A 25373-nucleotide genomic window follows, 5' to 3' on the forward strand; every position below is an offset into this window, starting at 1 on the left:
TAAAAATGAGCATAATAATAAATAATGTACATGATATAAGAGTTTATTGGAAATAATCTAAATAAATAAAATTTCTGAAATCTACAATTTCACACAAAATACATTGGAAAACTAGTTGCTGACTGATGAGGCAAAGTAACAATTGATGGCACCATATTTGCCAAACAAATATTTTTGGTACATCATGTATTAACCAAAGGGTACTAATACTAGTAACAATATTGGTAATACTATTAGTAATAATATTAGAACTGGACCCTATAATTACATTCTTCAAATGAATTTATAATTCAAAAAAATTCCAACACCGTCGAATCCAGATAAAGCAAAATTGGCAACAAGAAAATACTGCATTACTGAATCAAAAGTAAATGTCAAAATTTCTAGTCAAATCTGTAAAACGAAACTGTGCTCAGAACGATAAAACCAATGCAAAACAAGGTATTGAAGTTCCTTGCTTCATTCCCAGCCAGCAGCAGCAGCAGGTGGTGCAAACTGAGGTGGGGGAGCAGCAGCAGCAGGTGGTGCAAACTGAGGTGGGGGAGCAGCTGCATCCCATTCTGCAGAGACTCCACCTGAAGCTGAATCATAAGTAAAATGAAGATCAGTGGAACAAACAAACAAAAATATGGCGCCAGCTGCTCAATGGCATCTTTGAAATTGTAAATACCGCAAACACATTTTCCCAATAGGATAATAGTGCAAAATAATAACTGAACAGATAGTTCATGGATTGCTTAGGTTGCACAAGGTCAGAGGCATGATCAATTAAGAATACTCATTACCTTGATCTGGATGCATGTTGGCGACAGGTACAGCAGAAATAGGTGGTTGAGCTGCATCAGCAGACCACTGGTTTTCAGCGCTTGGGTTCATCCAGTCAGTAGAAGCAAGTCCAAAATCAGTAGAAGGAAGTGCATATTCGGCACTTGGTACTGCTTCCTCCTCTTCTTGTTCCTTGGCTTCTTCAGGCTCCCGGTAGAAAAATAAGTCCACCTGCAAATGGAGATTAAATAAACAGGTGGGAACGAAAGTAAAATCAGAACTGAAAACCAGTCGTGCCAATTAAAGTGAACACATAATAATCAAACACATAAGCAATTATCTTAGTGATATTTAAGTTACCATAATATCCCACTTGTGACCCTGAGGAATAGTACCGCGCATCTGTAGAACCATTCTTGCTAACAACCAGAAGAGACAGCCAATACTGTGCTTGCCTTTGTTATTAGCAGGAATGCCAATATCCACAAACCCCATTGGAGAATCTGTGTCACAGAAAGCAATAGTCGGAATATTTCCAAGAGCTGCTTCCTTAATAGGCTGCAACACGCGCACAACACAATAATTAGCATCCGCATAAAGGTCGCAGAGAAAAAATAAATAAAAAGGATTATCCCATTAATGACCCACCTGGTGATCAGTCCTTGGATCAGTAAGGATCAAAAGACGAGGCTCGTTGAATGAAGTTTGAAGCTGATTAGTAAATGTACCAGGGGTATGCCTTCCAGCAATAGCATGAGCACCAGCATACTGTGCAAATTTAAGAACAGCTCTTTGACCATAAGGCCTTGCAGATTGGACAATTATATCTTGTGGGTTCTCAATAGAAACAATGACCCTAGCAGCTAATTGCAGCTTCTCCCATGTCTTCCCAAGATTGATAATATAAATTCCTACGAAAAATAATATAATTAAAACTAAACAAGAGGCCACAGCTGCTACTATGGATATGATATTATTCAACGAAACAGTCTCAATCGTATGAAAAAGAGAGCATTCACATTACCATCGTTGCGGCGCTTGAAAACGTAACGTTCCATCTGGAAATCGCAGTTTTTAGTGCCCAAATGGACTTCGGCAGCTAACATCATTTGGATGTCTAGTTCTTTTTGCGACAGAGCACGTGTTGCTGGTGCTGCCGCTGTTGTTGCCGCTGTACCCGTCGCCATAGTTTTCCTCCGCTAGAGAGAGAGAGAGAGAGAGAGAGCCTGTGAGGGAAAGAGGGAGTGAAAGAAATAAGCTAGGGTTTTCTTTACGGTAGAGATAATGATTAGGGTTTTCCTTTAAGGCCCAATATGGTTGACCCCACGATAAACGAAAGCCCTGAACCCAGTAATATAAACGACAGATCGTTTGATCCCCAAATTACGTCTCGGCTGATGGCATTTTGTAGACTTCTTGCCACTATAGAAATCACTCGTAACACTGTAGAACAGGTTTTCATGCTTAAATTGTTCCAATTTACATCAGCAAATTTATTGCAATTATGTGAGAAATTTGAAGTATTTATTTTCGTTAAAAGTGATAAAATTTTATCAATATTATTGTTAAAACAAAATACTGAGCCAGACCGTTCCTGATATCGTACTTTTAATTTTATATTCGTAATTGCTGAGAATCTTGAAGTTTTGAAAGCTTTACACTAATCTCACACTCGCAGGCTTGAATTCTAAAAGGAAAATCTTGAGGAACAAAATAAAATATGCAGCCAATTAACATTAAACTACAATTTCTTGCCAATCAAATTTGTACATGATTACATTGTTCCCCTACCCAAAATACGTATATTAAACCGAACACAATTGCAACACTAAAATCCCCATTTACCCATCTACACAGACAACAAGAGATTCTTTAAGAAACAGTGACTTCAATCTTCTTAGGCTTAGGAGGTGGAGGATGCTTCTCAACTACAACAGTCAAAACCCCATTCTCGCATTTAGCAGTAACTGCCGATGCATTAGCATTTTCAGGCAACCGGAACTTCCTCATCAGCTTCTGTGGTGCCCTCCTCTCAAGCCTTATATACCTGCAGCCTTCTTCCTCGCCATCTTCGCGTTTCCTCTTCCCTCCACTTTTAATCACCAGTGTACTCTCATCCTCAACAGTCACCTATAGTAACCCAATCAATTCAAACAGGACTATATCATTTCCAGGACTATAGTGTCAGGTTATAGACTCGTACCCAGTACGAGGCCGGTTAACAGAAGCAAGGAACACACAGGATCCAACTTCACAAGGATTAAAGACTTTACAATTGAGATTCTTAGTAGAAATTAGATCAATAAAGAGAGGTGTGATTGTACCTGAATATCAGACTTGGACAAGCCAGGAACATCCATGTGAAAGATATACTCTTTGGAGGTGTCTAAGATATCCACAGGAATGCTACCAACACCCTTGTTCTCATTTGTGTCATTAACCCTTGAATGGATCATGAATTTCTCTATGCTTTCTGGGATGCTAAACAAATGGCTCACTGCATCAAACACATTTGAATCTCCAACTTTGCTCATCTTTCTGACCCACCCGAGATTCTGTCACACCCAAAAGTAATAGTCAAGAAAAACATGCATTTAGTAAACACATCAATTATAAGAGACACGAAAAAGGATTTGGAATTTTTACCTGCTAGGACTAAAGAGTGATTGTTTCTTGGGAAAATTGAGGATGGAATGAAGGATAAATTGATATAAAGGAAAGAAAGGAAAGTTCCGGAGCAGTGCATGGAAAAGTCGAGAATAATCGAAAGGCTTCTGAGTAAACCCGTGTAGAGTACTGGTCAGGGACAGTGTACATGGTAATATGATAAATAGCCACGTGTACATGTTCTTGCAGGGTCTTGATTATGTCCCTCCCAGTGTCACAAAAGCAAAGTTGGTTTCAACTTTTCACCCTCTTGATTTCTGCTCATACATTCACTTGTATATTTAGATTTAAAAATGGTCTTTGGAAAAACTTGAATGTTCACTTAATAGAAAAATGAAAAGGTTATAGTCCATGTTGAAAATACTTTTTCTTTTATTACTTGTATATGGTGCTTAAAACTCAAGTGTATCACTCAAATTGGAAGATATACCTCCCACCGGACAAGACTTCGGATACATGTTAAATTAGATGGTTAACTGTGATTATTATGGATCAATAGTCATCGCTACAAAAGCAGGTGCATGTGTTAATTGCTGAAGCTAAATTACTAATATAATGGATCAATCAAGCTTGTTGAATTATAATATATCAGACAAGATTGGGCTATAGCATATATGCTTATTGGACAGATGCTGTTATATGGTTCCTCTTCTCCATAAACATAAGCAGTTCAAGCTACTGGCATTAAGACATGGGCTCCTGTTTGTTAGCCCAAAAAGGCCAATGTAGCTTATAGTTTAGCCAAGTTGTCTTGACTAGAGATTTGTGCAGAGCAGCATCAGCCACTACCTTGGCAACATGGGCATGGCAAGCAAGTAGTTGACAGGATTTGATTGATCTCATAATAATTTAGAAAACCCAAAATTTATGTCGCCAAGTTATGCAAATGCAACATTCGGATCACCATATGAGTATGTATTTTGACATTGTGTCTGCTTTGGACCACACAAACAGCATAAATTCTCTTTTCTAGGTCCTGTTTTAAAATTATAATATAATCTGACTAATGATCTTATTAAGCAATAAGCAGTGCCACTGACAATGATTAGTTAGCTGATATCTTGGACCTGCACATGACTTAAACTAACTCCCCATATCTACAAATGATCTTATATGTTTCTCCCTTATTTTTTTAAAGCACATGCATGACTTTTGCCCCAAATTCTTGTTTGATTAATTTCCTCTTAGTTCGCCAATAGCACATGCCTCGAAACCTAACAAATCTTAATCATCAAGATTTGGTGTGTTTAACTAAGAGAAAAGCACTCCCATTTGAAAGCATAAGCACTACTCTCTACTGCATGAATGTTTCATTTGTTTCTAGTAATGAAACTACTAAAGAGGAACAAAGTTACTGCAGTTAGAAATTTTCACTTCTTATGCTACGAGAAAAATCCTTAATTACTTTATCTTATTAACAGATACCATTTACATATTAAGTGCAGTAAATAGTAAGAATCAGAATCGCCCTTTCTAATTACGTTCCCATTATATGTAAACGAACAAAAGAGTTTGAAAATATCTATTATATGAATAAGTCAATGAGATGTGTACATGTCAAGAGTCATACTGTACGTACATGCACACCTAGTGGTCAGTGTAATTTCTTTTTATTTTTTAATTTTTAATTTGGATTGTCTACTGTTAGCTTTTCACTGGTGGTGCACTAATTTAATTTTGACCAATTAAATAGGTTTCATGGAAATAAAAAGAAGTGCAACTTGATATTCTAATGATTTCGTTTAGGTGCTAATTTCTTGGATTGTTTGTTTATTTTAGACCCTAAAGAGGAAAAAGAGTTGAGGTGGGTGGTGTCCGTCTAAGTAGCTGCAGTATGTTACTGTCCACAGATGACACTGAACTGGACCCCTACTAATTGTAACCACTCTTTCGTCTTCAACCCTGACACCTTTTGCTTCTTTATAAATAATACCAGAGCCAACTTATTCTCTAAAGCTTATCAGTATTTCTGATTTTTCTTTTCTTAAATTTAATAGATTATTCTGTCACTCAGCTATTGATTCATCCAGAAAAATATTAAACATTCTATCATTTTTATTTCACCTCTCGCTTATTTTATTAGATTTTTTTTAAAAAAAAAATATTAAAAAGTAATTTTATTAAAATAATAAATACCACGTTAAATAAATTAAAAAAATTATATAACACTATTTATTCATTAATAATTACTCGGCTATTATACTATTATGATTTCAGCTATCGAGACGATAATCTTTTATTATGTCTTTTGTCCATTTCAAATTATAATTCATTCTTTTAATTGTTAATTTTAATAAATATATAAGGAAAAAAAAAACACTTTTCCGAAGGCTAGTTCAAAGATTAAAATGTGTCATGAGATAGATGAATTAATATAGATAATGAAGAATCCCAAACTTAATAGAAAAGCTAATAAAGCAAAGTTTGTAAAGACAAAAATGCTAAGTGGTAACGGACAAAGAAGATGCCTACCTTGTTGTTATTATTGCTATTGTTATTGTTAGTCTTGTCTGTTGGGTTACAAAATGTTTTCGGAAACCTTCCAGTGGGTGTTACGGATGGGAGCCACCGGGCTGCTTACCCGCCAACAACTCTTATTGCTGCTAATCATACCGCAACAAGAACCAGTCCCCCTTTACTTACCCAAATTCTTTCTTCCCTAATTACCCTTAAATTGCCCACTACAATTAGGACGGTTCAGATCAGAAATTTAAATTTTTGCAGTAGGAAGGTTATTACTAATTTAGCAATTGCAGTCAATTTGATTTTGGATACATAAACATGTGAAACATGGGAAATCAATCATCAAGAAAAAAAAAAGCCTTGAATAAACATGATGTACATCTTCTGATGAGAAATGGGCATTAGTTATTGTATGTATATATATATATATATTTCTAGCATCATTAGAAAAAGGCAAACATATGAGTTTGAGCCACTTGGTGAGATTTGTTCACGTGGGTTGCATCTGCAATATAAACTCCCCCAAATCGAAAAATTAATCACAAGTCTAAGTCATGTGGTCACTTACACTTAAATTCCAAGAACAATTCAAGAGCAACTAGAGCTATGCTGGGACCAAATTGAGTATAAATTGGATTGATCACATAGCCTAATTTATGTGGTCACTTGCATTCCAAAACCAGTGCAAGCACCTAGAGCTACACAATACATGGACCACAGTTTTGAGTATAACCACATAGCTTGTCGACAAATTTAATTTGCTTCATTCATTCTTTGAATCAAACTCTTCACTATTAAGAGTGGTAAATTCAGTGCTGCTGAAAACACAAGATAAAATCCTAAAAAACGGGTTTTAAAGCTATTTGTACTTCCTACAAAAATAATTAGATAAGGTGGACAAAAAAGGGGTCTTTCATATTTTAGACCCAATGAGGCATAATTGCTTACAAAGTATAAATAAGGTGGAGAGTGTAATTTGACAATGAAAAACAAAGATCCAAAAGAGGCCTCCAAAAGCCAAACAAAATAGCAACTGGTTTTGCACCTTAGAATGTCTCTCTCTTAGCTGGTATATATCAAACAGTGGGCCATGCACGTAATATGCCTCTTTCTATCTTTCTCTTGCTCCCTCTAACTCCCTTATATAGGAACTCCCCAAACAAAATTCCTCTCAAAAAATCTTTTCTTTCTCTTTAAAACTATATAAATATATATTTTTTCTTCCTCTCCTTTCAAAATCCCATTTCTGCAAATTATACAAACAAAGGATTAAGAACATGGCAAAGATTGGGAAGCTAACAAAGCTCAAGTCTGCGATAAAAAGATGGCCATCTTTAACCAAGCTAGCTCGCACAAACAGCACCATTGCTGCCACCAATGAGTCTGAAGACAAGATTTTAAAGGGTATCGATGATGATGATCAACTCCATGCAGTTTATGTGGGGAAATCTCGGCGGCGATATCTTTTGAGCTCTGATACCATTTATCATCCTCTCTTTCAAGAGTTGATAGAGAGGTCAGGTGGATTTGATCATGACGGGGAAGTTGTCGTTTCTTGTGAAGTTGTTTTGTTTGAGCATTTGTTGTGGATGCTTGAAAGCGGTGGCTCTCAATTGGGTTCCATGGAAGAACTGGCTGAATTCTACCATACTTGCTAATTCATGATGATGATCAAAGGTCTGTAATATTTAGTAGAGATACAAAGCAATTTGATGGTGAGAATATATAATTAACCCATTAACTGGTTTAATGATGTTGATGTTTAAAGAAGTTGACTAGTTCTTTATCTTTTTCTTTTTCTTCCTCTAATCTAGTTACTAGGATTATTATTCTCAAAATGTTAAATGAAAAAATTATCAAGTACAAAGTACTCTCAATCAGAGATGGTTTGCTACAAGTTTCTTTTCAGAGTTTGTGTGTCTATGTTATATCTTTTGTCCCTTTCTTTGGATTTTGGTTTCTTGCTCAAGTCACATAACAATCAATGGAATAGACCCTTAGTGTGCCAACATGATACAGGTTGGCAATGAAATATTGAAGATCAACTATAGGATCAAAGACCAAATATGGAAGATATGAAAAGTAGAGAGAGAAAGCCATGTAATGTTAAATGCATACAAATATATATGGCACCAATTACATTGCTTTTATTTTTTCCCTTCTTTTATCTTTTTCTTTTTATGAATGCAAATTTGCTGTTTTCTGTTGTATTTATTTTAATTAAAGACTCCAAAATAAATAAATAACAAACAAAGCCCAATTGGGGAATGGGGACATTTGCTTCACAGAAGGAAGCAAAATTTCTACCATCCCTTTCACCAGAAATGTTTGTACTCAGACCAAACTTTATCATAAGGGAAATTAATTTAAAAATTATGTAAAGGAACAAATATACACACATGGAATGGGGATCTAAGGTACATGGTTTGATGAGTCCCTTGTGACACAAAATTGCTATGTTTCCCTTCTTCATTACCTATACACAGACATACATATGTCAACTTGGTAAGGTCTTGGTCCCCCTCAATTTTTATTTACACCCAGAAGAATCTTCATTAATATTTTCTCATTCAATAATCTGCAGTACTGTTTGTTAATGGTACCGTTCTTTTATTGCCCAAAAAAACTAATTTATGTTATATTCATTTTTTCTTGATACAAATTATTTATTATTTTAGCTTCTCTGTATCCAATTTCATGACTATATAATTATAGAGTGCAGCTGTTCACTACCAAACTATCCAATCAGTACAAAAGATATTACTCTGCTTCACTTCTCCTGAATAGTCCAATCAATATGTCTATTCACAGCCTCACAGGTGCACTCTGTTCATATTCGAACAATTCAGGTTAGGAGAATTCATTTATTTCACAGTTAATAAGATCCGGAATTCATTTACTGAATGAAGAGTACTGTTTAAATTAGTTGACCCAACAAACCAGTTTGGCAGACCTCGTGTAAAATGAGTTGTGATTATCAGAGCCAAATCACTCTTCAGATTTTGTAATTATTTGGGTTAGGAAGGAAGGGACAATAGCAAATTATTATTATATAATATGTTTGGGTGAGTAAGTTTTGTTTGAGTAAATGTTAGACTTTGTTATATATTAGTAACTACCCCACAAAAAAAGTTTGGGAAATATATAATTTAAGTGCAAATGATTGGGTAGTTAGAGATGCTTCTTTAGCATTGACAGTCACTATTATATGCTTTGATGATGCTATTTTGCGGTTGGTGATGTATATTTTACATGAAGATTTGCCTTGCAGACAAAGATTAACAAGAATTCTTTGAAGACAAAGAGAAAAAGCAAAGAAAAGGGGAAAAAAGAAAAAGGAATAGCATTTAGTTTAGCCCCAAAAAAACCTTATTGTGTTAACCTTTTCTTGGTCATCTTAACACACAACTTTCCTACCTTAGCTCAAATTTAAATTAGTCCTTTCTTATTGTAAATAGTTTGATTATTATCAGAACTGACTCTATTGTGCTCTTATTGGGTTTGAAGAAAATCACAGATCAAAATGGTAGAAAATATGAAGAAAAAGTGCTTGATAGCAATTTCGCAATTTTAAGAACTTAGAGTTGTGATTTTAATATCTTTTAGGCCTAATTTGATGGGAAAGGATCAATGATCAAAAGCTTTATTGTAACCCTATAAAGTGAAAAGTCGTTTTAACAACAGATAAAATTCATCACTAACTAAAAATCTGTCGCTAAACGACGCATTAGCAACAGACATTTGTCTCTCACTGAATTAATTGTTGCAAATGCTTTACGTACATTTTTCTTTGTAATCATTCATTTAGTGATAGCCATTTATCTATAACGAAGGATAGTTTTGTTACTAAATTAGGGACAATCCCTCGCTAACTTTACTGACAAAAAAAAGCTGTCACTAGTTTTAAAATAATTCGTTAATCAATAACTAAATTTTTTATTTCTCATAAAAATAAATTTCTTTAAATTAATTATCTTATTTTTTATTTTTAGTTTAGTGTCTCTTTACCTTTTTAATAAATTAATTACCATTATCTTTCTATTTGTACCTTAATGTCTAAATAATTTTCTTCAACAACAATAATAATAATAATATAGAAAAAGAAGAAGAAATAGTAATAATAATGTAACTAATTATAAATACTATAATAAATCTTGGATAGAATTCTTTTTAAGATCCCTAACAAACTAATATGTTGTTGATTAAATATATGAGTAGAAGAATTTTTAAAAGAAGTGGCAAAAAATTGTGAAATTAGTGATGAAACTTTTCATTGTTAATTAGCTATTAGCAATATGGATATTGTCTGTCGTTAAATTTGGAGCACAGTGCTTGCCATTTTTTAATAATAAAATATTTGTTTGTTGCTAATTAGCTAAGGATACATATTTCATCCTAAATTTAACGTCTGTCGCACATTATTCTTTAGTGACGACGGCCCATCACTAATCGTCACTAAAATCAGTGTTAAATAATTCTATTATATTCTACAATAGATTAATGAAGGATAATACATTATAAAATTTTCTTTAACGAGTAATTTATAATGGTTATTTTGTCGCTATTTCATCGTAAACCGTCTTTGAATAGTGACAAAGCATTCTATCACTAAAATGTATTGTTATCATGTTGATTTCTTATAATGTAATGTATTTTGCCTTTAAAAACGTAATTTTGCTTGATAGATTTTAATTATTTTTGGTATGAAATCATTTTGGGAACAACTGTTGTATTTGTGTTTATTAATTACATATTTTATTTTTAGGTGTTTGATTGAAATTGTTTATTTTTAGTAAATTTCAGATTTATTGTCTTTTTTCTTTTTATTCTGTTATTTATGCCCTGGTGGGGTTAAGTAGACAGCTTTGTTTACCAATAGAATATTAGAGAATGTTTTTCTTTCTTTTCTAATTTTCAGCATTCTTGTGAATTAACAGAGGTTGGTGTCTATCATCATATATAGTATTTTTTTGAATCAATAGGTTAATAAAAGACTATTATTCTGATATTCATTTGAGTCAACATATTGATAGAAAAACAAACCTTTTATTAAGCTTCCACTTCATCATTAAGGTTGTTCCTTAGTGACTAAAAGGTTACTCATTTGAGTCATGCAAATGTCCATCTCTAAAAAGAATATGGTAGGAAGAAAGCAGGTCTCAGATTATGATGAAGAACTAGGATGGTGTTCTAGAAACTGTTACGTTATGTTTTGAGATTATCCATCAAAACTGTCGTCTGTGGTTGCATAAGTTGCACTCAAATGGTGAAAATTTGTTTCTGACTTGCTTTGCTCAGCCAATGGCTTTAGAAGTTTAATGAACTGTCAACGGTCAGTATACTGTTTTTTAAAATTAATTGTTGCTCAACGATCTTCTGTGTTTGCTAATTTTTTTAGTTCCTTTCTTCTCCTTTTAATTTTATCTTTTTACTTCTCTAAGTATCTTGATATCATAAATATTTCATGTGTTTATAGTCAGCATTAGAGATGATCAACCGGTGGGTCGAGCTGGGTACGAAAAAGATTATTTCAAATTTGAGTCTGAATTATTTTAGAATTGAATCGTTTCTAATTTTACTTATTTTGGATTCAGATTCAGTCGGATATGAGTCTCTTAGCAACTCATGTTTTCGGATTTGAATTGTTACAAGTTTAGGTCAAATTATGTTTGAATAATTTTTACTTGAGTTATGTCAAATTATAGATTAATTTATTGAGTTTTGGTTAAATTTTAGAATTAATTTATACAATAAAACTGTATAAAGTTTTAAAACTTGGAATAATAGGTATCTACTAATTAAGTGAAGTATTAGTTAATTAATTTATCAATAAGTAAATAATTTTATTAATAATTGATTAATTAATTTGTTGGTGAATAAAAATTTATTAGTTATTTATCAATAATTAGTTAATAAATTATGGATCAACAAATAATTTATTAACTTAAAGTGTAATAAAATTAAACTTACTAGCTTAGCACTTATTGAATCATAACTTTGTGCATCATATTACCAAGAAGTCTGGCGTCAATAGCGAGCATAGTGTCGGGCAATGGCAAAGTCTTGGCTTGAGTGGAAGTGGATCTTAGAAAGAATGGAAGCTATGGAGATGTTATTGATAGAAGTCATGGATGAATAGATAGTGACTCCCACTTCTGCTGAAACCCAGTGGAAGTACTGAACCAGCAACCACGTCCGACACCTTTCGACTCTTTTCCAGAGATCTTTTCTGCATGACAGCGAAATGGTCAATTGAAGTCGTCACTTGAGGGTACAAGGAGCAACCATGCCTGTTTGGTATCAATAATCTGTATACATGATATTTACTTTTTATTATTCAGTTTTCAGAAAAAAAAATAAAATTAATACTAGTAAAATATATTTTTTATCAATTTACTTTTAAGAAAGAAAAAAAAAACAACTTAAATAAAAAAACTAAAAAGTTTTCAAAACTCTGGAAACTATTAAAATAAGAATATATAAATATATATATATATATATTAATTTTTAAAACTTAAATTTTTTTACATCCGTGCTTAATTTTTTAACATATAAAATTTATATTTTGACGTGTTTATTTATTTTGGTATACAAAATTTAAATTTATATATAATTTTATAATTTTTATTAATTTATTAATTAATAAGTTACTCTTAATTAAATATTGATTATAATTTTAAAAATAATATTTTAATTATATTTTAATATTATATTAACTAATTAATAATTTTATAATTAGATAATAATATTAATTTTATCATAAAAAACTAATATATTAACTATATTTTAATATTATATTAATTAATTAATTAGTTTTCTAATAAAATAATAATTTTAGTTTTAAAAAGTGATATTTTAAATTATATTTTTAATATTATATTTAATAAATTAAATCTTTAATAAAATAGAAACTGATTTTTCATTCAGGAAACTGTCTATTATCTTATATATATCTATAAAAATAATAAATATAAATCACATAAATTAATAATATTATATCATCTAAATTAATTAAAGATAAAATTAAAAAAAATACTTAAAATTAATTATTTTAAATATTATGGCATCAAAAACTGATGTAGCTAATTTTTATTAGATATGTTTATAAATAATACGATAGGCTCTCTAAAAATCTTGCGACCATAATTTTCTTCCTGCTTCTGCACTCTCTTAAATAGGAACCTTCTTTACTCTTTTTCTCCAACATTTTTCCTCTCAAAAATCTTTTCTTTCTCTCTAAAACTATCTTCCCTCGATTTCATTTCAAAATCCCCTTTCTATTAAAACATGACAAAGATTGGCAAGCTGACAAAGTTCAAGTCAGCAATAAAAAGATGGCCATCTTTTACCAAGCCAGCTCGAACAAACAGCACCATTGCTGCAAGTAATGAGTCCGAGGACAAGAATTCAAAGGATCCTGATCACCAACTCCATGCAGTTTATGTGGGGAAATCTCGGCGGCGATATCTTTTGAGCTCTGGTACCATTTATCATCCTCTCTTTCAAGAGTTGATAGAGAGGTCAGGTGGATTTGATCATGATGGGGAAGTCGTTGTTTCTTGTGAAGTTGTCTTGTTTGAGCACTTGTTGTGGATGCTTGAAAGCGGTGGCTCTCAATTGGGTTCCATGGAAGAACTTGCTGAATTCTACTACACTTGCTAATTGATGTGGATGATGAAATATGATCGAAGGCTTGCAACTGCAGATTAAAATTAGTAGAGAAGGAAAGCAACAAAAAAAAAAAAATAAAGATGGTGAGGGTTAACCTATTAAATGGTTCAATGGTTGATGGATGTTGATGTTCTCTTTATCTTTATATTTTCTTCATCTTTTTCTAAGACCTGAGTCCCACACATCTTCACATAGTCGCCACTACTAGACCAACTGATAGTTACTAGGATTTGTTATTATCCAAATGATAAATGATAATGCTGAATGATAAATGTGGCACCACCACCTTCTGTATTTTCTTTTTCCCCTTTTTCCTATCTCTTTCTGATGATATGTTTTGTGTTAAATATGAATCCATATGTTAAGATCTTTGTTTGTTTCTTTCAACAAATTTACACGTATTTCTGTTCTGAAAGACTCCGAAATAATTTTCTTGACATATACCTATATATTATATAGTTTGAAATTTGAGCAAGTGATCGAAGGATAAAATGAAAAATGAAAGACAAACGTTTGTGCAATAGGCAACTTAATTACTTCACAAATGGGTGCAAAAGCTCTATCATCCCTGTCTCCACACCAGTTGCATTCAGACCAAATTCGGTCAGCTAATTTAAATATTACATAAAGAAACAAATATACACACATGGAGTTGGGATCTAAGGTTCATGCATGTTAGATGCGCCCATTTTGAACACGAAATTATAGTACTGACATACATAGCAACTTGGTAAGGATAGTGTGTGTGTATATATATATATATATATATATATATTGGTCCCCTTCATTTTTGGTTCTATTCGTCTCAGAAAAATCTTCCATAAGATTTTTCCATTCAATAATCCTCAGCAGTACTGTTTGTTAATGGTACAATTATTCATCCTTGGATAATTTATTTTGGTCCCCAACAATATTTACTATGTTATTAGCTTCTCTGGATCCAATTCATAACTATATATAATGCAGCTGTTACTACCAAACTATCCAATCAGTAGAAGATTTTTCCCTGCTTCAGTTGTCCCAAATAGTCCAGTGAATGTCTCTTCAGAGGTCAAATATTTCACACTTCACATTCCAACAATCAGGCTGCTATTGTTAATATAGTTTTTTGAATTTGTCCAGAGTGTCTACCTGGCAGTTCACAGGAAGGGGAATTTATTTTACAGAAAAGAAGTGCTCCATCATTAGTAAATTAGTTGCTCCAACAAACTAATTTGGCACATCTCAATGTTATTGGATTGGGGTCATTACTAGACTGATTAATTTTTATTTTTTTTTTAATTTTAATAAATGAGAATACTGATTGTATAAATAATCCAATTAGCAACAATTTTTTTTATTTTAAACATGGCGCATATGTCTAATATAATTAATTTATAGTTTGAAAGTTCAAACGAACAAAAGCCAATTGAATAATTACTAGCAACTGGGAGATGCTTTATCTCAGGCTTTTGGGTTTTAGTTTTTTCTTTTTTTACTGGGTTCTTATCGTATAGCCAATTAGACCTCCATACTCTGATATCATCGCTTTGCAACTTGGCAATACTTTTATTTTATTTTATTTTTTCACTCTTAAATTAATAAATAAAATAGACAAATTTAAAAAATGAAATTCAATTGAAGCTTATGATGTTCTTCATTCCCAATTCAGAGGTTGTCAAATGATGAAATGACAGCATCTTGCAAGGTACATGAATACGAATTCAATAGAGATGATGGGGCAATGTTTTTTGTCTTAGTAGTAATTAATTAATTAGAAAAAAGAAAAAGTTTGGAAGCAAAGGGCTCAAAGCACCAAGACTTTTGGCAGTGTCAATTATCAATGTGCTCTTTAGCCTGTAACCATGGGCCTCGCCCACAGGCTCACTTTTTGCCTCCTAGTTGGCAGCAATGTCAGGACAAATTTGCTGAAATGGTGAATTGCTGGATTGGGTTCTTGCCCACTACTTTTTATATGGGTTCTTCAGTTTCTTTGTTGTTGCTCTTACAAATTGACATCTAGTGACTAGTGGTCTGCCAACTGCATTATTGTGCAAGATTTGCAAGAGTAAATTTTATCTTTTTCCTTCTAAGAAAATGTTCCATTTTAAATTAAAAGTATGAATCAACATTGATAGAATCTCAATCCACATTGCATTGGCTACAAAAATGGGAAAAGCGCAAATGATGATTGCTGTTAATAATTTATACCAATTTGGCACTACTACTTTTAAAATTTAAGATTTTTACTTTTTAAAAATTTCACTATTGCTTCTTTCTAGAATCTGCATTAAGAAAATACAATTTATTTTATTTTTCTTTATTATACTAAAAAGCAGCTGTAAATATATATATATATATATATTTTAGTTCCATTTTTCAAATGCATGAATTGTATAAATATAGATTAAGTCGCCATAAAATCAGTCTAAAAGACGTGCAAGCAAATTTCTTATTCTATTTAATAATTACTAAGAAAATAAATCTAAGCCCTCTAGTAAAGAATCTTTTTTTTTTTGAATCAAGTATCTAAAATGTAAAACTATATGAGATAAGTGATATTTAATCTCATTATTTATTTTATGGTAGTCTTGTCCAATTAAATTAAGTGCAAACAAATGAATATATTAGTGATTACTTTAACCCCAAACTATCTTCTCAAAAAAAACACACAAACACACACAAACTAATGAAAATAGTTAGAGACTCAATTCAATTTTAGGCTACAACAAAGATGAATGATCCAACCCTCCTGAATTTAGGTGAAATTTCACCGGACACGATTTTTATAAACAAAAAATATTATTTTTACGAATTTTAAAAAAAAAGTTGTTTATACAGTTTTTTATTTATTTAAAATTTAGTAAAAAAATACTAAAAATATACATAAAAAAAAAAACCGAAATGACGTCATTTAACTTGCAACACTATAAAACTAACCAATGAAGTAAATTTATTATTTTTATGTTTAGTATTCATGGGTTGAAGGATATTATTTGTTTGATTTTTGTTTGACGAGTGTCTTTAGATTGATGAGTGTGCTTAGATTGATGAGTTTGGTTCTAAAATTATATGGAACATTAATTTTTACTAGATTTGATGAAAATGTTTAACTTTACAAATTATTATAGATTAAGACTATTATTTAATTATTTGATTGCCTTATTGGTTGAAAAGTTTAAATTTCTTGAATTTTGGGTACTTTAGAGTTGCTTTTTGCTATATTGAGTTATTGTTTAGTTTTTGGTACTTAATAAAATTTAAATTTGTTCGGACTGCACGAATTTTAGTTGTCTTAAATACATGTCTAATACAAATTGATAAAAAAATTTAAGACAATCATCATAAGGTTGAGCTTTTAACAATGTTTGATGAGTTTTTTTATTTTACTTTATTCGTATCATTTAACTAATAGGAGCTTTCTTTTGTAATTACTCTTATTTTTATTTTCATAGTTATTATCTTAAAAAACATATTTCTAAATTTAGCCTTATTTCTTGTGATAATAAATTTGTATTATAGATTTTTCTCAAAAATCTAAATTTAGTAGTTATCTTATATTTTGTTTTTAAATTCAAATTTATTGAGTAAGAAGTAATCTATACAGTGAATTTGAAATATATGATTTCGAATTCTTATAGCATCCAAATGAAGAATCTTTAAATTGATGAATTTCAAATATTAAGTTTTAAATTTAAATTAACGTATTCAAAGAGAGATTAAAAGATGATGAAAATCTATTAGAACTATTAAAAGAAATTTTAAAAAATCTAAATTTGAATTTGCAATACAAGAGACCTCTCTTTCTTTTGAACCAAATACCTTTTTAAATAGAACTTTGTCAAGCAGAGCGAGCGCCGATTCACCAATTGGGTCAAAATCGATCATAGGACTATTATTAATTGGTGCCATGCGTGCTTCTCAATTGGTGCCAGTTGAGCTTTCTCAAGATCAATTGAAGGCTCTATCCAAGGCAGTAGATTTATCAATTTTTCTTTTTAAACCGGTCTTGGTTCAATGAAACATCCCAGAAGAATTCACCCTAAAATAGATCTTTTCACATATTTTTCATCAATTCTCTCCAAATTTTGCACCTACAAGTCAAACACACTAAAATGTGTAAAATCCACAATAAAAGACACTAAATTAATGTAAAATAGTCAAATTAAACCTACAAAAGTACCAAATATTTATGCATTAATTATTGTCTATCAAACAATGATCATAAATTTGACATTCAAATTGTAAGATTAATTAAACGATCAACACCAATAGATGCACCTTCATTATGGTCATACAATCTAAAATATGGGAGTTGCTACAAACACCAATAAATTAATCCCTTAGCTAAACAGTGGGTATTCACAAAGCATAATAGATATCCATAACAATCAAGAAAAAAAAGAATTAAAGATTAATTACATTGGATTTAACGGGACTAATCTTCAATCGGGTTCTTTTAATCATCCACTCTTCGAAATCTTTTGCTTCGAACGGAATTTTAAGAACACCTTTATTACCAAAACCATATTCTTCAGCAGATTTACAGAGAAGCTCCAAGAACTCAGCATCACTAAGTGCTTGTGTATGAACCATAAATCTTCTAGTATCATCATTAACTCCAACACAAATAGGCACATAGCCTCTGGGTGCCGTTGAAGGGCACCCTAGTCTCTTGACACCTTTAGCTCCAATCAATTTGCTCAACTTGCTACCTCTTACTCCCATTTCCCAACCCTCTCTAGAGTCTTCAATTATTGTACAATGAGTCTTAATTAATGGAGATTTAAAGCAATAATTAGTGATATATTTATATATTTCCAAGTTAGATTATTGTGTAGGACGTGGACTACTTGCCGTAGCAAGAAGGTCGATGTACTAAGTTGATTAATTTTTTCTTAATCTTAAACCATTAATTTATAGTATAGTTTATGAAATATTATTTTGTACTTATCATGAATTTCCCACAAAGGGTTTGTTCTATTGTGATGGAATTGGGTAGATGTTGTAATCACCAATCCCTGAAGTGTGTTGAAATTTCAAATATTGCCGATTGTCTTCAAGGTTATGTTAAAGAGGACTTGGAATTAGAAAAAGAGATGGTTTGGTGGTTTGCTTTTGTTCGATATTAAGAGCATAAGATGCTCGATGATTTCATACTCTTATGTACGATTTATGTACACATTTTGTACCACCTCCTAGTCTAAGGGATAATTTAACTTTTTCGTTTTTTTTATTTATGCTTGATTAGGATGTCTTACCTTACATACTTTGTTCATTTCTAAAAGGGTGTTGTTCTATATATGAAATTTATTTAATTTTTTAAATGTCTAAAGGTGTTAAACTGATATGGAATGCATACATATACTTAGTCTGATGGTAGGTGTATACCTTAACTTGAGTAAGGTCTCAACTTTAAATTTAAATTTTTATTTTTAATAAGAAATTATAAAATAAAATCTAAACGATTAAAATAATTATATATTTCATTTAATAAATGCTAATTTTATTAATTATAACCAACTAAAATAAATTAATATGTTTTTCCATTTTAGTCTGTTTGAAATTATTACGGAGCATTGAATAATTTCTTTATTTTTTAGAAAATATCAACTTTTTCTTCAAAAGATGTAACTACAAATTGAATCCTAAATTTTACAATTTTTTAGCAATTTTATTCAATTATTTTAAAATTTTAAAATAAACATCTATGATTCAATTTATTTTCAAAAACACTCATCGATAACAATTTTTAAAATTTCAAAGTAAAAAAAATGATATGGGAAACCAATTATATTTATTAAAAGAATAACAATTATGAATCAGCAAAAATAATTTACCATAGACTTAATAATGAGCCATTCTGATGTACCATAAGTGTACAGTACCATATAAGCCTATAAATGTTAATATTATTTTAATTTTAATATTTTTTAACATAATTAAATACTAGATTAGTCAATTAGATACCGTATTTAATTATTTATCAATTAAATAAATTATTTTTATTTATTAAATTATTTTTATCTATTTTTACAATTTAATTAGTGGTACTTAACAACTATAAGATCCAACTATAAAATTTTAACTCGTATAAATAATTAAAAATTATATATAAATTCGTTGACAGTCTATATTATTAAAAAAATATATAAAATAAATAAATTATTTAAAATAATATTAATTAATAATTAATAATTAAAAAATATATCTATAATGGTAGGATGCCACAATAGTACTCTGGCAAAATCTCTTAATAATATATTATTAAAAATTTCACATATGTGCACTTTATCACATATTTTACATTTAAATGTAACAAATCTTTTATTGACTCAATAATATTTATGTTAATAAGTAATGTTATTTTCTTCATTGTAAAATTTTAAAATTTGTTATCAAAAACTATTTTTAAAAATAAATTAAAAGCATCAGTATTTATTTTAAAATTTTAAAATAGTTGAATAAAATGGTTAAAAAATATATAATTCAAAATATAATTAGTAATTAGATTTTATTTAAATAATTTCTAAAATTTAAAAAATATAATAAAATATTTTTCATAGCTACAGCACAAATAAACAAACAAGGTAGTATTACTACTATTTCTTAAATCCTTAGAAATGCCGCCGGAGAAAGAAAGGAAAAGAAAACAAGTGGTGTTTTGATTCTAGGGGTTGTTTGCTGGTGAATAGCCCCTCTTCCTTCCTTTTTGTTTTTTGTTTTTTCTTTTTAATTTCTTTTCTATGGGTGTTTTCTTATTTATTGAGAATTCTTCCTAGTCGGAGTCAGGACGAACGCATGATTTAAAATGAGTAGGCGCTGAAATTAATAATATATTCTATTTCTACTTAGTATGTATTTAGCTAAAAAATATGAGTCAAATTTTCAGCAATTTAGTTAGTTGGAAAAACTCTTTCACTTCTCTTAGGGTTTACACATTATCTTATTATGTTAAATACTAGCTAGTAAGGCACTATTTACTTGCAAATTACCCACCCACAACATCCTTAATAATTTTTTATTTTTTATTTCAATTTATAAACTATTTTAATTGAAAACTCACTCGTACTTATTTTAATTAAAAATTTATCATCGTTTGACACTGTTAAAATTTATAATTTAATTTTACCTTTATTTTTATTATAAAAATAAAAAAGAAAACACTTATTCAATGTCTATAAGTAAAACTCAACTCAAAATTTGTACCATTTTCTTTTGATCCAATATGAATAAAGTAAAACTAAACTCAAAACTCAAGCTTTTCACTTTCGACTCAATAATGTGAAAGCAAGTTAAATAATTCTATATATTAACTTATTTCTACTAATATAGTATGAAGAAGTGGATCATCCATCAACCCCCTATCAAATCATTTTCTATCATTACCCACTTTTGACTTAACCATATTGGAGCTATTTTAACCATATTATATTTCTAAATAACTGACAAATTAAATATAAATTTAGTTTATACTATTCAAGTCTTTAGTAATTTTATGCTACAACTATTTTTATTTAAAAAGAAGAATAAATTTCAAAAAATTATCATGTGGTTTAGCGTTCTTTCACTTGAAAAATGCATAAATTTTTTGTTTCAAAAGAATATCATGTGTTTTATCTTCTTAGTAATTTTTAAATATAAATTTATTTTTTTATTAATTTTATATAATTTTGTATGCATTTAACATAAACCATTACTAAATTATGATTTTATAAGCAATGTGGCATCTAGTAATGCATAATAGAATTTATAAATATATAAAAATTTTATTTTAATAAAATAATTTCTTAAATTTGATTAAAACAAAAAAATATATATTTTAACAATTTGTTATGATCATAAAATATCTAATTGAATACTAAATTACTTAAAAAAATTATTTTATGAAAAAAATATGTTTCTTTTAATATTTGCAATCTAAAAAATGAGAGAAAAATTAAATATATCTAAAAAATACTAAAAACATTAAAACACATGTTACTCATTTAATACAAAGAATACATTTGTTTATCAAGTGTAAAAACACCAAATCACATGATAGTTTTTTAAAGTTTAGGGCCTTAAATCCTTTATCTATCCGCCCTTGGTTAAAATTATCTACAAGTTGTTGAGAAGCTAAGATCACAAGGTACCATTCGACTATGATAAGATTATTCTTCTTTTATCTTTTTTCTTCAATGAAACTCTAAATAATATTTTATGTGATGTATGAAAAAGTTTTTAGAGACCGTATAGATAGACATGACCAAGGTTTATCCGTTTATAATTGTTTAGAGATTGAACTACAAATCGATTCTTCTAGAAAGTTCAGTTTACGCAAGACAAAATATCTCAATGTAAGTTAACGATTTTAATTTATTACAATTCTATATATGTTCTAGTGCCAATCAACTTATTTAACTATAAACATATATTTAAACATTTTCTATCATTATTGATGTTGAGAAAATATTTCATACATATATTTATTTATTTATTTAAATATATATATTTATAGTTTAAATTATAAAATAATAAAAAATTCAAAGGCTTAAATCAATCAACCGAACCGAACTGAACCAAACCAAACTTTTTCAATTCGATTTGGTTATATTCAATATTTCAGGTCGGTTTGATTAATCAAATTAGAAAATTTGATTGTGTGATTTTTAGTTAAAATCAAACCAGCGATTGCTTACCCCTACCTGTTGTTTTCATTGTATGGTATTATACTGATCTTCGCAATCGATAAGATATGGTGACGCCAAAAAGCCGTATGGTTATAAGTAAAATAAAAATTCTTTCATTATCCAATAGAAATTTTTTAGAGTTTTTGCTCCTTAAAGCCAATCGAGTTACGCATACTCGGCTCTGGTGATTCGCATGCAGGAGGGCTACACAAAGGTTGTCGATTGTCTGATTTTCGAATTTCAACATCTTTTTATGCAAATTTCAACTTAAACATGCCCAAAGATAATAAAATAAGTTTCTAGAAAGTTTTTATGATAATTATTAGGATTTTTAAAAGATTTTAGTTTTTTATTTTATTGGATATTATTGACCGATAAAAGAAAATTCTTTTCTTTTTCAAAGTGATTTAAGCTTATCTATTCCTTTAGGGTTTCCTAAAATCCTGACTCTATATAAGTATCGCTATAACCTAATTTTAGGGTTACGAATTCTCATTAACTTTTATCAAATATCAGTTGGTAGCAAGAATACTGAAAAATTGAGAGTTTTAATAACTTTAGTCAGAGGTCATTAAGAAAGAACCGAGATTAGAAAAGATTTTCATTAAAATGAAATAAGCTTTTCCAAATCCTAGACAACGTTGGATTCTCATTCGACCTTCAATTTAATCGCCTCATCGTCTCAAGAGACTCGCAGACCAACAATCTATGGTGATAACTATAAAAAGTATTAGATCATTGAGGGTTAGTTTAGTCTTTTACTATTTAAGTTAGTTACATATTCTGTTACATGCACGTATGTGCCACGTGAACTCTTTAGCTCAACTCTCTTTTGCTATATAAAGGAGCAGCTCATGTAATCTATGTGTTAGCTGAAGATATAAAAAACTTTTCTCCAAATTTTGGTTTTATGGTATCAAAGCATGGCTATTTGTTTTCCTCTTATTTTCTCTTAAGTTTCTTGGCTGCCAAATACTCTAACCCATTTTCTATTCTTACTTTTTTTTTAAGATCATTTTTTTCGTTTCTAGTGTGTGATTCTTAATATGCTATCAGTTCTTACTTCCTGCTTGTATTTCGTTCACAAATCTGTCATTTACTTGATACTTTTTTGAAATCATGATGACTGGAACTTCCTCAATCTCACTTATTGATGATCCTTCTTTGCCCTATTTTTGCACCACTCGGATAATCACAGTTCAGTAATTGTAACTCCTAAGCTAATGGTGCACAACTTTATTTCTTGAAAGAGATCTTTTATGCTTGTTATCTCCATCAGAAACAAGTTAAGGTCTCTGGATGGATCTATCTTGATGCCAAAGGAGATTGATCCTCTATTTCTTGCTTGGATAAGGTGTAATGATCTGTTGATTGCTTGGCTGTTACGTTCAATCTCACCTTATATTACTTCAACAGTCTTCTAAATGAATTCTGCTGTAATAATATGGGAGACTTTGAATCAGAGATTCACATAACTTGATGATACAAAGGTATGTCATTTTTAAGACATGCTGTGCAATCTTACTCAAGGAACAAATTTTGTGGATACTTATTTCACTCAACTCAATGCAATATGGGAAGAGCTGAAATCATATTATCCTTTGCCTAACTACGAGTGTGGAAAATGCGACGATGCTTGCTTTGAAAACTATGTGGTTGTTCAAGAAAAGAAATATGTTTTTTTTTTCTTAATGGACTGAATGAAAGCTGTCAAGGACTTGGATCTCAAGTTATCTTGATCAAACCATTTCCAACTTTAGATTAAGCTTATAATATGGTCTTGAGAGAGGAATCACAAAGGAGTATGCATTTACAATCTACAAACTTCATTGATGCTGTAGCTATAGCTGTTAAGAGATCTAGGTAAGATATTAAGTGTTTAAAGTGTGGGAAAATGGGACATTACAGAGACGAATGTGTTTCATATGTCATTTGTGCACATTGTGGTAGAAATGGTCATCATAAAGAGAAATGTTACAAGTTACATGGTCATCCATAGAATTACAAGTTCAATGTTAGATTAGCAGATGTTCCTACTAAGCTGGTTTTTGCTAATCAAGTGGCTCAATTGGATGCGAGTAATAATGTTATGAAGGATTCAGGTTCTTCTGTTTCACAGGTTGATATGTTAAAGGATCAAGTTCAGCAAATCATGTAGTTGCTCAATGCTTAATCCTTACAAAATAATCCTCAAACACCTTCTGCAAATCCTACCATTACACTATAAGTGATCCCTAACATGAACCCTCAAACTTACTCTAATATGGCAGGTACATTTACCTCTTTTTGCATGAATGCATAACTAGATTCATTATATTCTCAACATCATACTAGATGGATCATTGATATTGGTGCTACAAATCATATTATCTGTAAACCATATCTGTTCACTTATGCAACCAAAGTTCATAACTCTTTTGTTCATGTACCTAATGGTCATAAAGCACCTATAACTCATATTGGTAGTGTGCAATTGCTTCCATCCCTTATTCTTAGCAATGTCTTACTTGTACACTTTCAATTTATTGTCAGTAAGTAAACTCACTACTACTAAACAATTTTCTTTTATTTTTCTGTATGATTATTGTCTTGTACTTGCTCAGGTCCATTCATCATGGATAAGAACTGGACAAGTTAGGATGCAAGCTGACCTCTACTTTCTTCAACAAGATTTCTCAAACACAGATCCCTTGAACTCTATTTTTGCAAATTGTACTCCTAATTATTTTTCAAAGAATGTGTCTTCACATTGTAATTCTTTAGTCAATAATGTAACATTTGATGTTTAACATTGTAGATTAGGACATCCTTCTGCTGAAAGAATATCCATTCTTAATCTTGTAATCATAATTGCCAAATAGTCTAATGTACATCCTTGTTCCATTTGCCAAAAAGCTAAACAAAAAAGAAGTCCTTTCCCAGTTCACATCAATAATAGAACTCATTGCTTTGAACTTGTTCATGTTGATATCTAGGGTCCTTATTCATAATGAGATCTTTCTAATCATCACTATTTTCTCACTTTAGTTGATGATTTTTCTAAAACCACTTGGGTGTTTCTTATGCATAATAAAGCTCAAGCTTCACAGCTATTGAAACAATTCTATAATTTCATTATGAATCAGTTTCATGTTAGTATTCAAACTATCAGAACTA

General features: G+C 30.4%; 5 protein-coding genes across 5 annotated transcripts; 2 read left to right on the plus strand and 3 right to left on the minus strand.

Annotated features, from left to right (window-relative positions):
* Positions 1–264: 264 nt before the first annotated feature.
* On the minus strand, positions 265–2030 carry LOC107262054 (40S ribosomal protein Sa-2-like). Its single transcript, XM_015725403.3, has 5 exons — positions 1790–2030; positions 1414–1676; positions 1126–1323; positions 786–996; positions 265–581 (listed from the first exon to the last, which is right to left on the minus strand). Exons 1-5 carry the CDS (start codon positions 1950–1952, stop codon positions 460–462), a joined length of 957 nt encoding a protein of 318 aa, XP_015580889.1. The 5' UTR covers positions 1953–2030; the 3' UTR covers positions 265–459.
* A 442-nt stretch (positions 2031–2472) lies between these two features.
* On the minus strand, positions 2473–3568 carry LOC8260420 (17.4 kDa class III heat shock protein). The gene is made up of 3 exons (XM_002529124.4): positions 3412–3568; positions 3090–3320; positions 2473–2895 (listed from the first exon to the last, which is right to left on the minus strand). Exons 2-3 carry the CDS (start codon positions 3297–3299, stop codon positions 2638–2640), a joined length of 468 nt encoding a protein of 155 aa, XP_002529170.1. The 5' UTR covers positions 3300–3320; positions 3412–3568; the 3' UTR covers positions 2473–2637.
* Positions 3569–7039: 3471 nt separating this feature from the next.
* On the plus strand, positions 7040–7803 carry LOC8260421 (auxin-responsive protein SAUR78). The gene has a single exon (XM_002529125.4). The coding sequence runs from the start codon at positions 7173–7175 to the stop codon at positions 7551–7553; it is 381 nt and encodes a 126-aa protein (XP_002529171.1). The 5' UTR covers positions 7040–7172; the 3' UTR covers positions 7554–7803.
* A 5220-nt stretch (positions 7804–13023) lies between these two features.
* LOC8260422 (auxin-responsive protein SAUR78) lies at positions 13024–13860 on the plus strand. Its single transcript, XM_002529126.4, has one exon. It carries the CDS (start codon positions 13183–13185, stop codon positions 13555–13557), a length of 375 nt encoding a protein of 124 aa, XP_002529172.2. The 5' UTR covers positions 13024–13182; the 3' UTR covers positions 13558–13860.
* A 3412-nt stretch (positions 13861–17272) lies between these two features.
* On the minus strand, positions 17273–18304 carry LOC8260423 (auxin-responsive protein SAUR72). The gene is made up of 2 exons (XM_002529127.4): positions 17968–18304; positions 17273–17639 (listed from the first exon to the last, which is right to left on the minus strand). Exons 1-2 carry the CDS (start codon positions 18271–18273, stop codon positions 17583–17585), a joined length of 363 nt encoding a protein of 120 aa, XP_002529173.2. The 5' UTR covers positions 18274–18304; the 3' UTR covers positions 17273–17582.
* Positions 18305–25373: the final 7069 nt, after the last annotated feature.

The sequence above is a fragment of the Ricinus communis genome, chromosome 8 (assembly GCF_019578655.1).
Source record: "Ricinus communis isolate WT05 ecotype wild-type chromosome 8, ASM1957865v1, whole genome shotgun sequence".
NCBI lineage: Eukaryota > Viridiplantae > Streptophyta > Magnoliopsida > Malpighiales > Euphorbiaceae > Ricinus > Ricinus communis.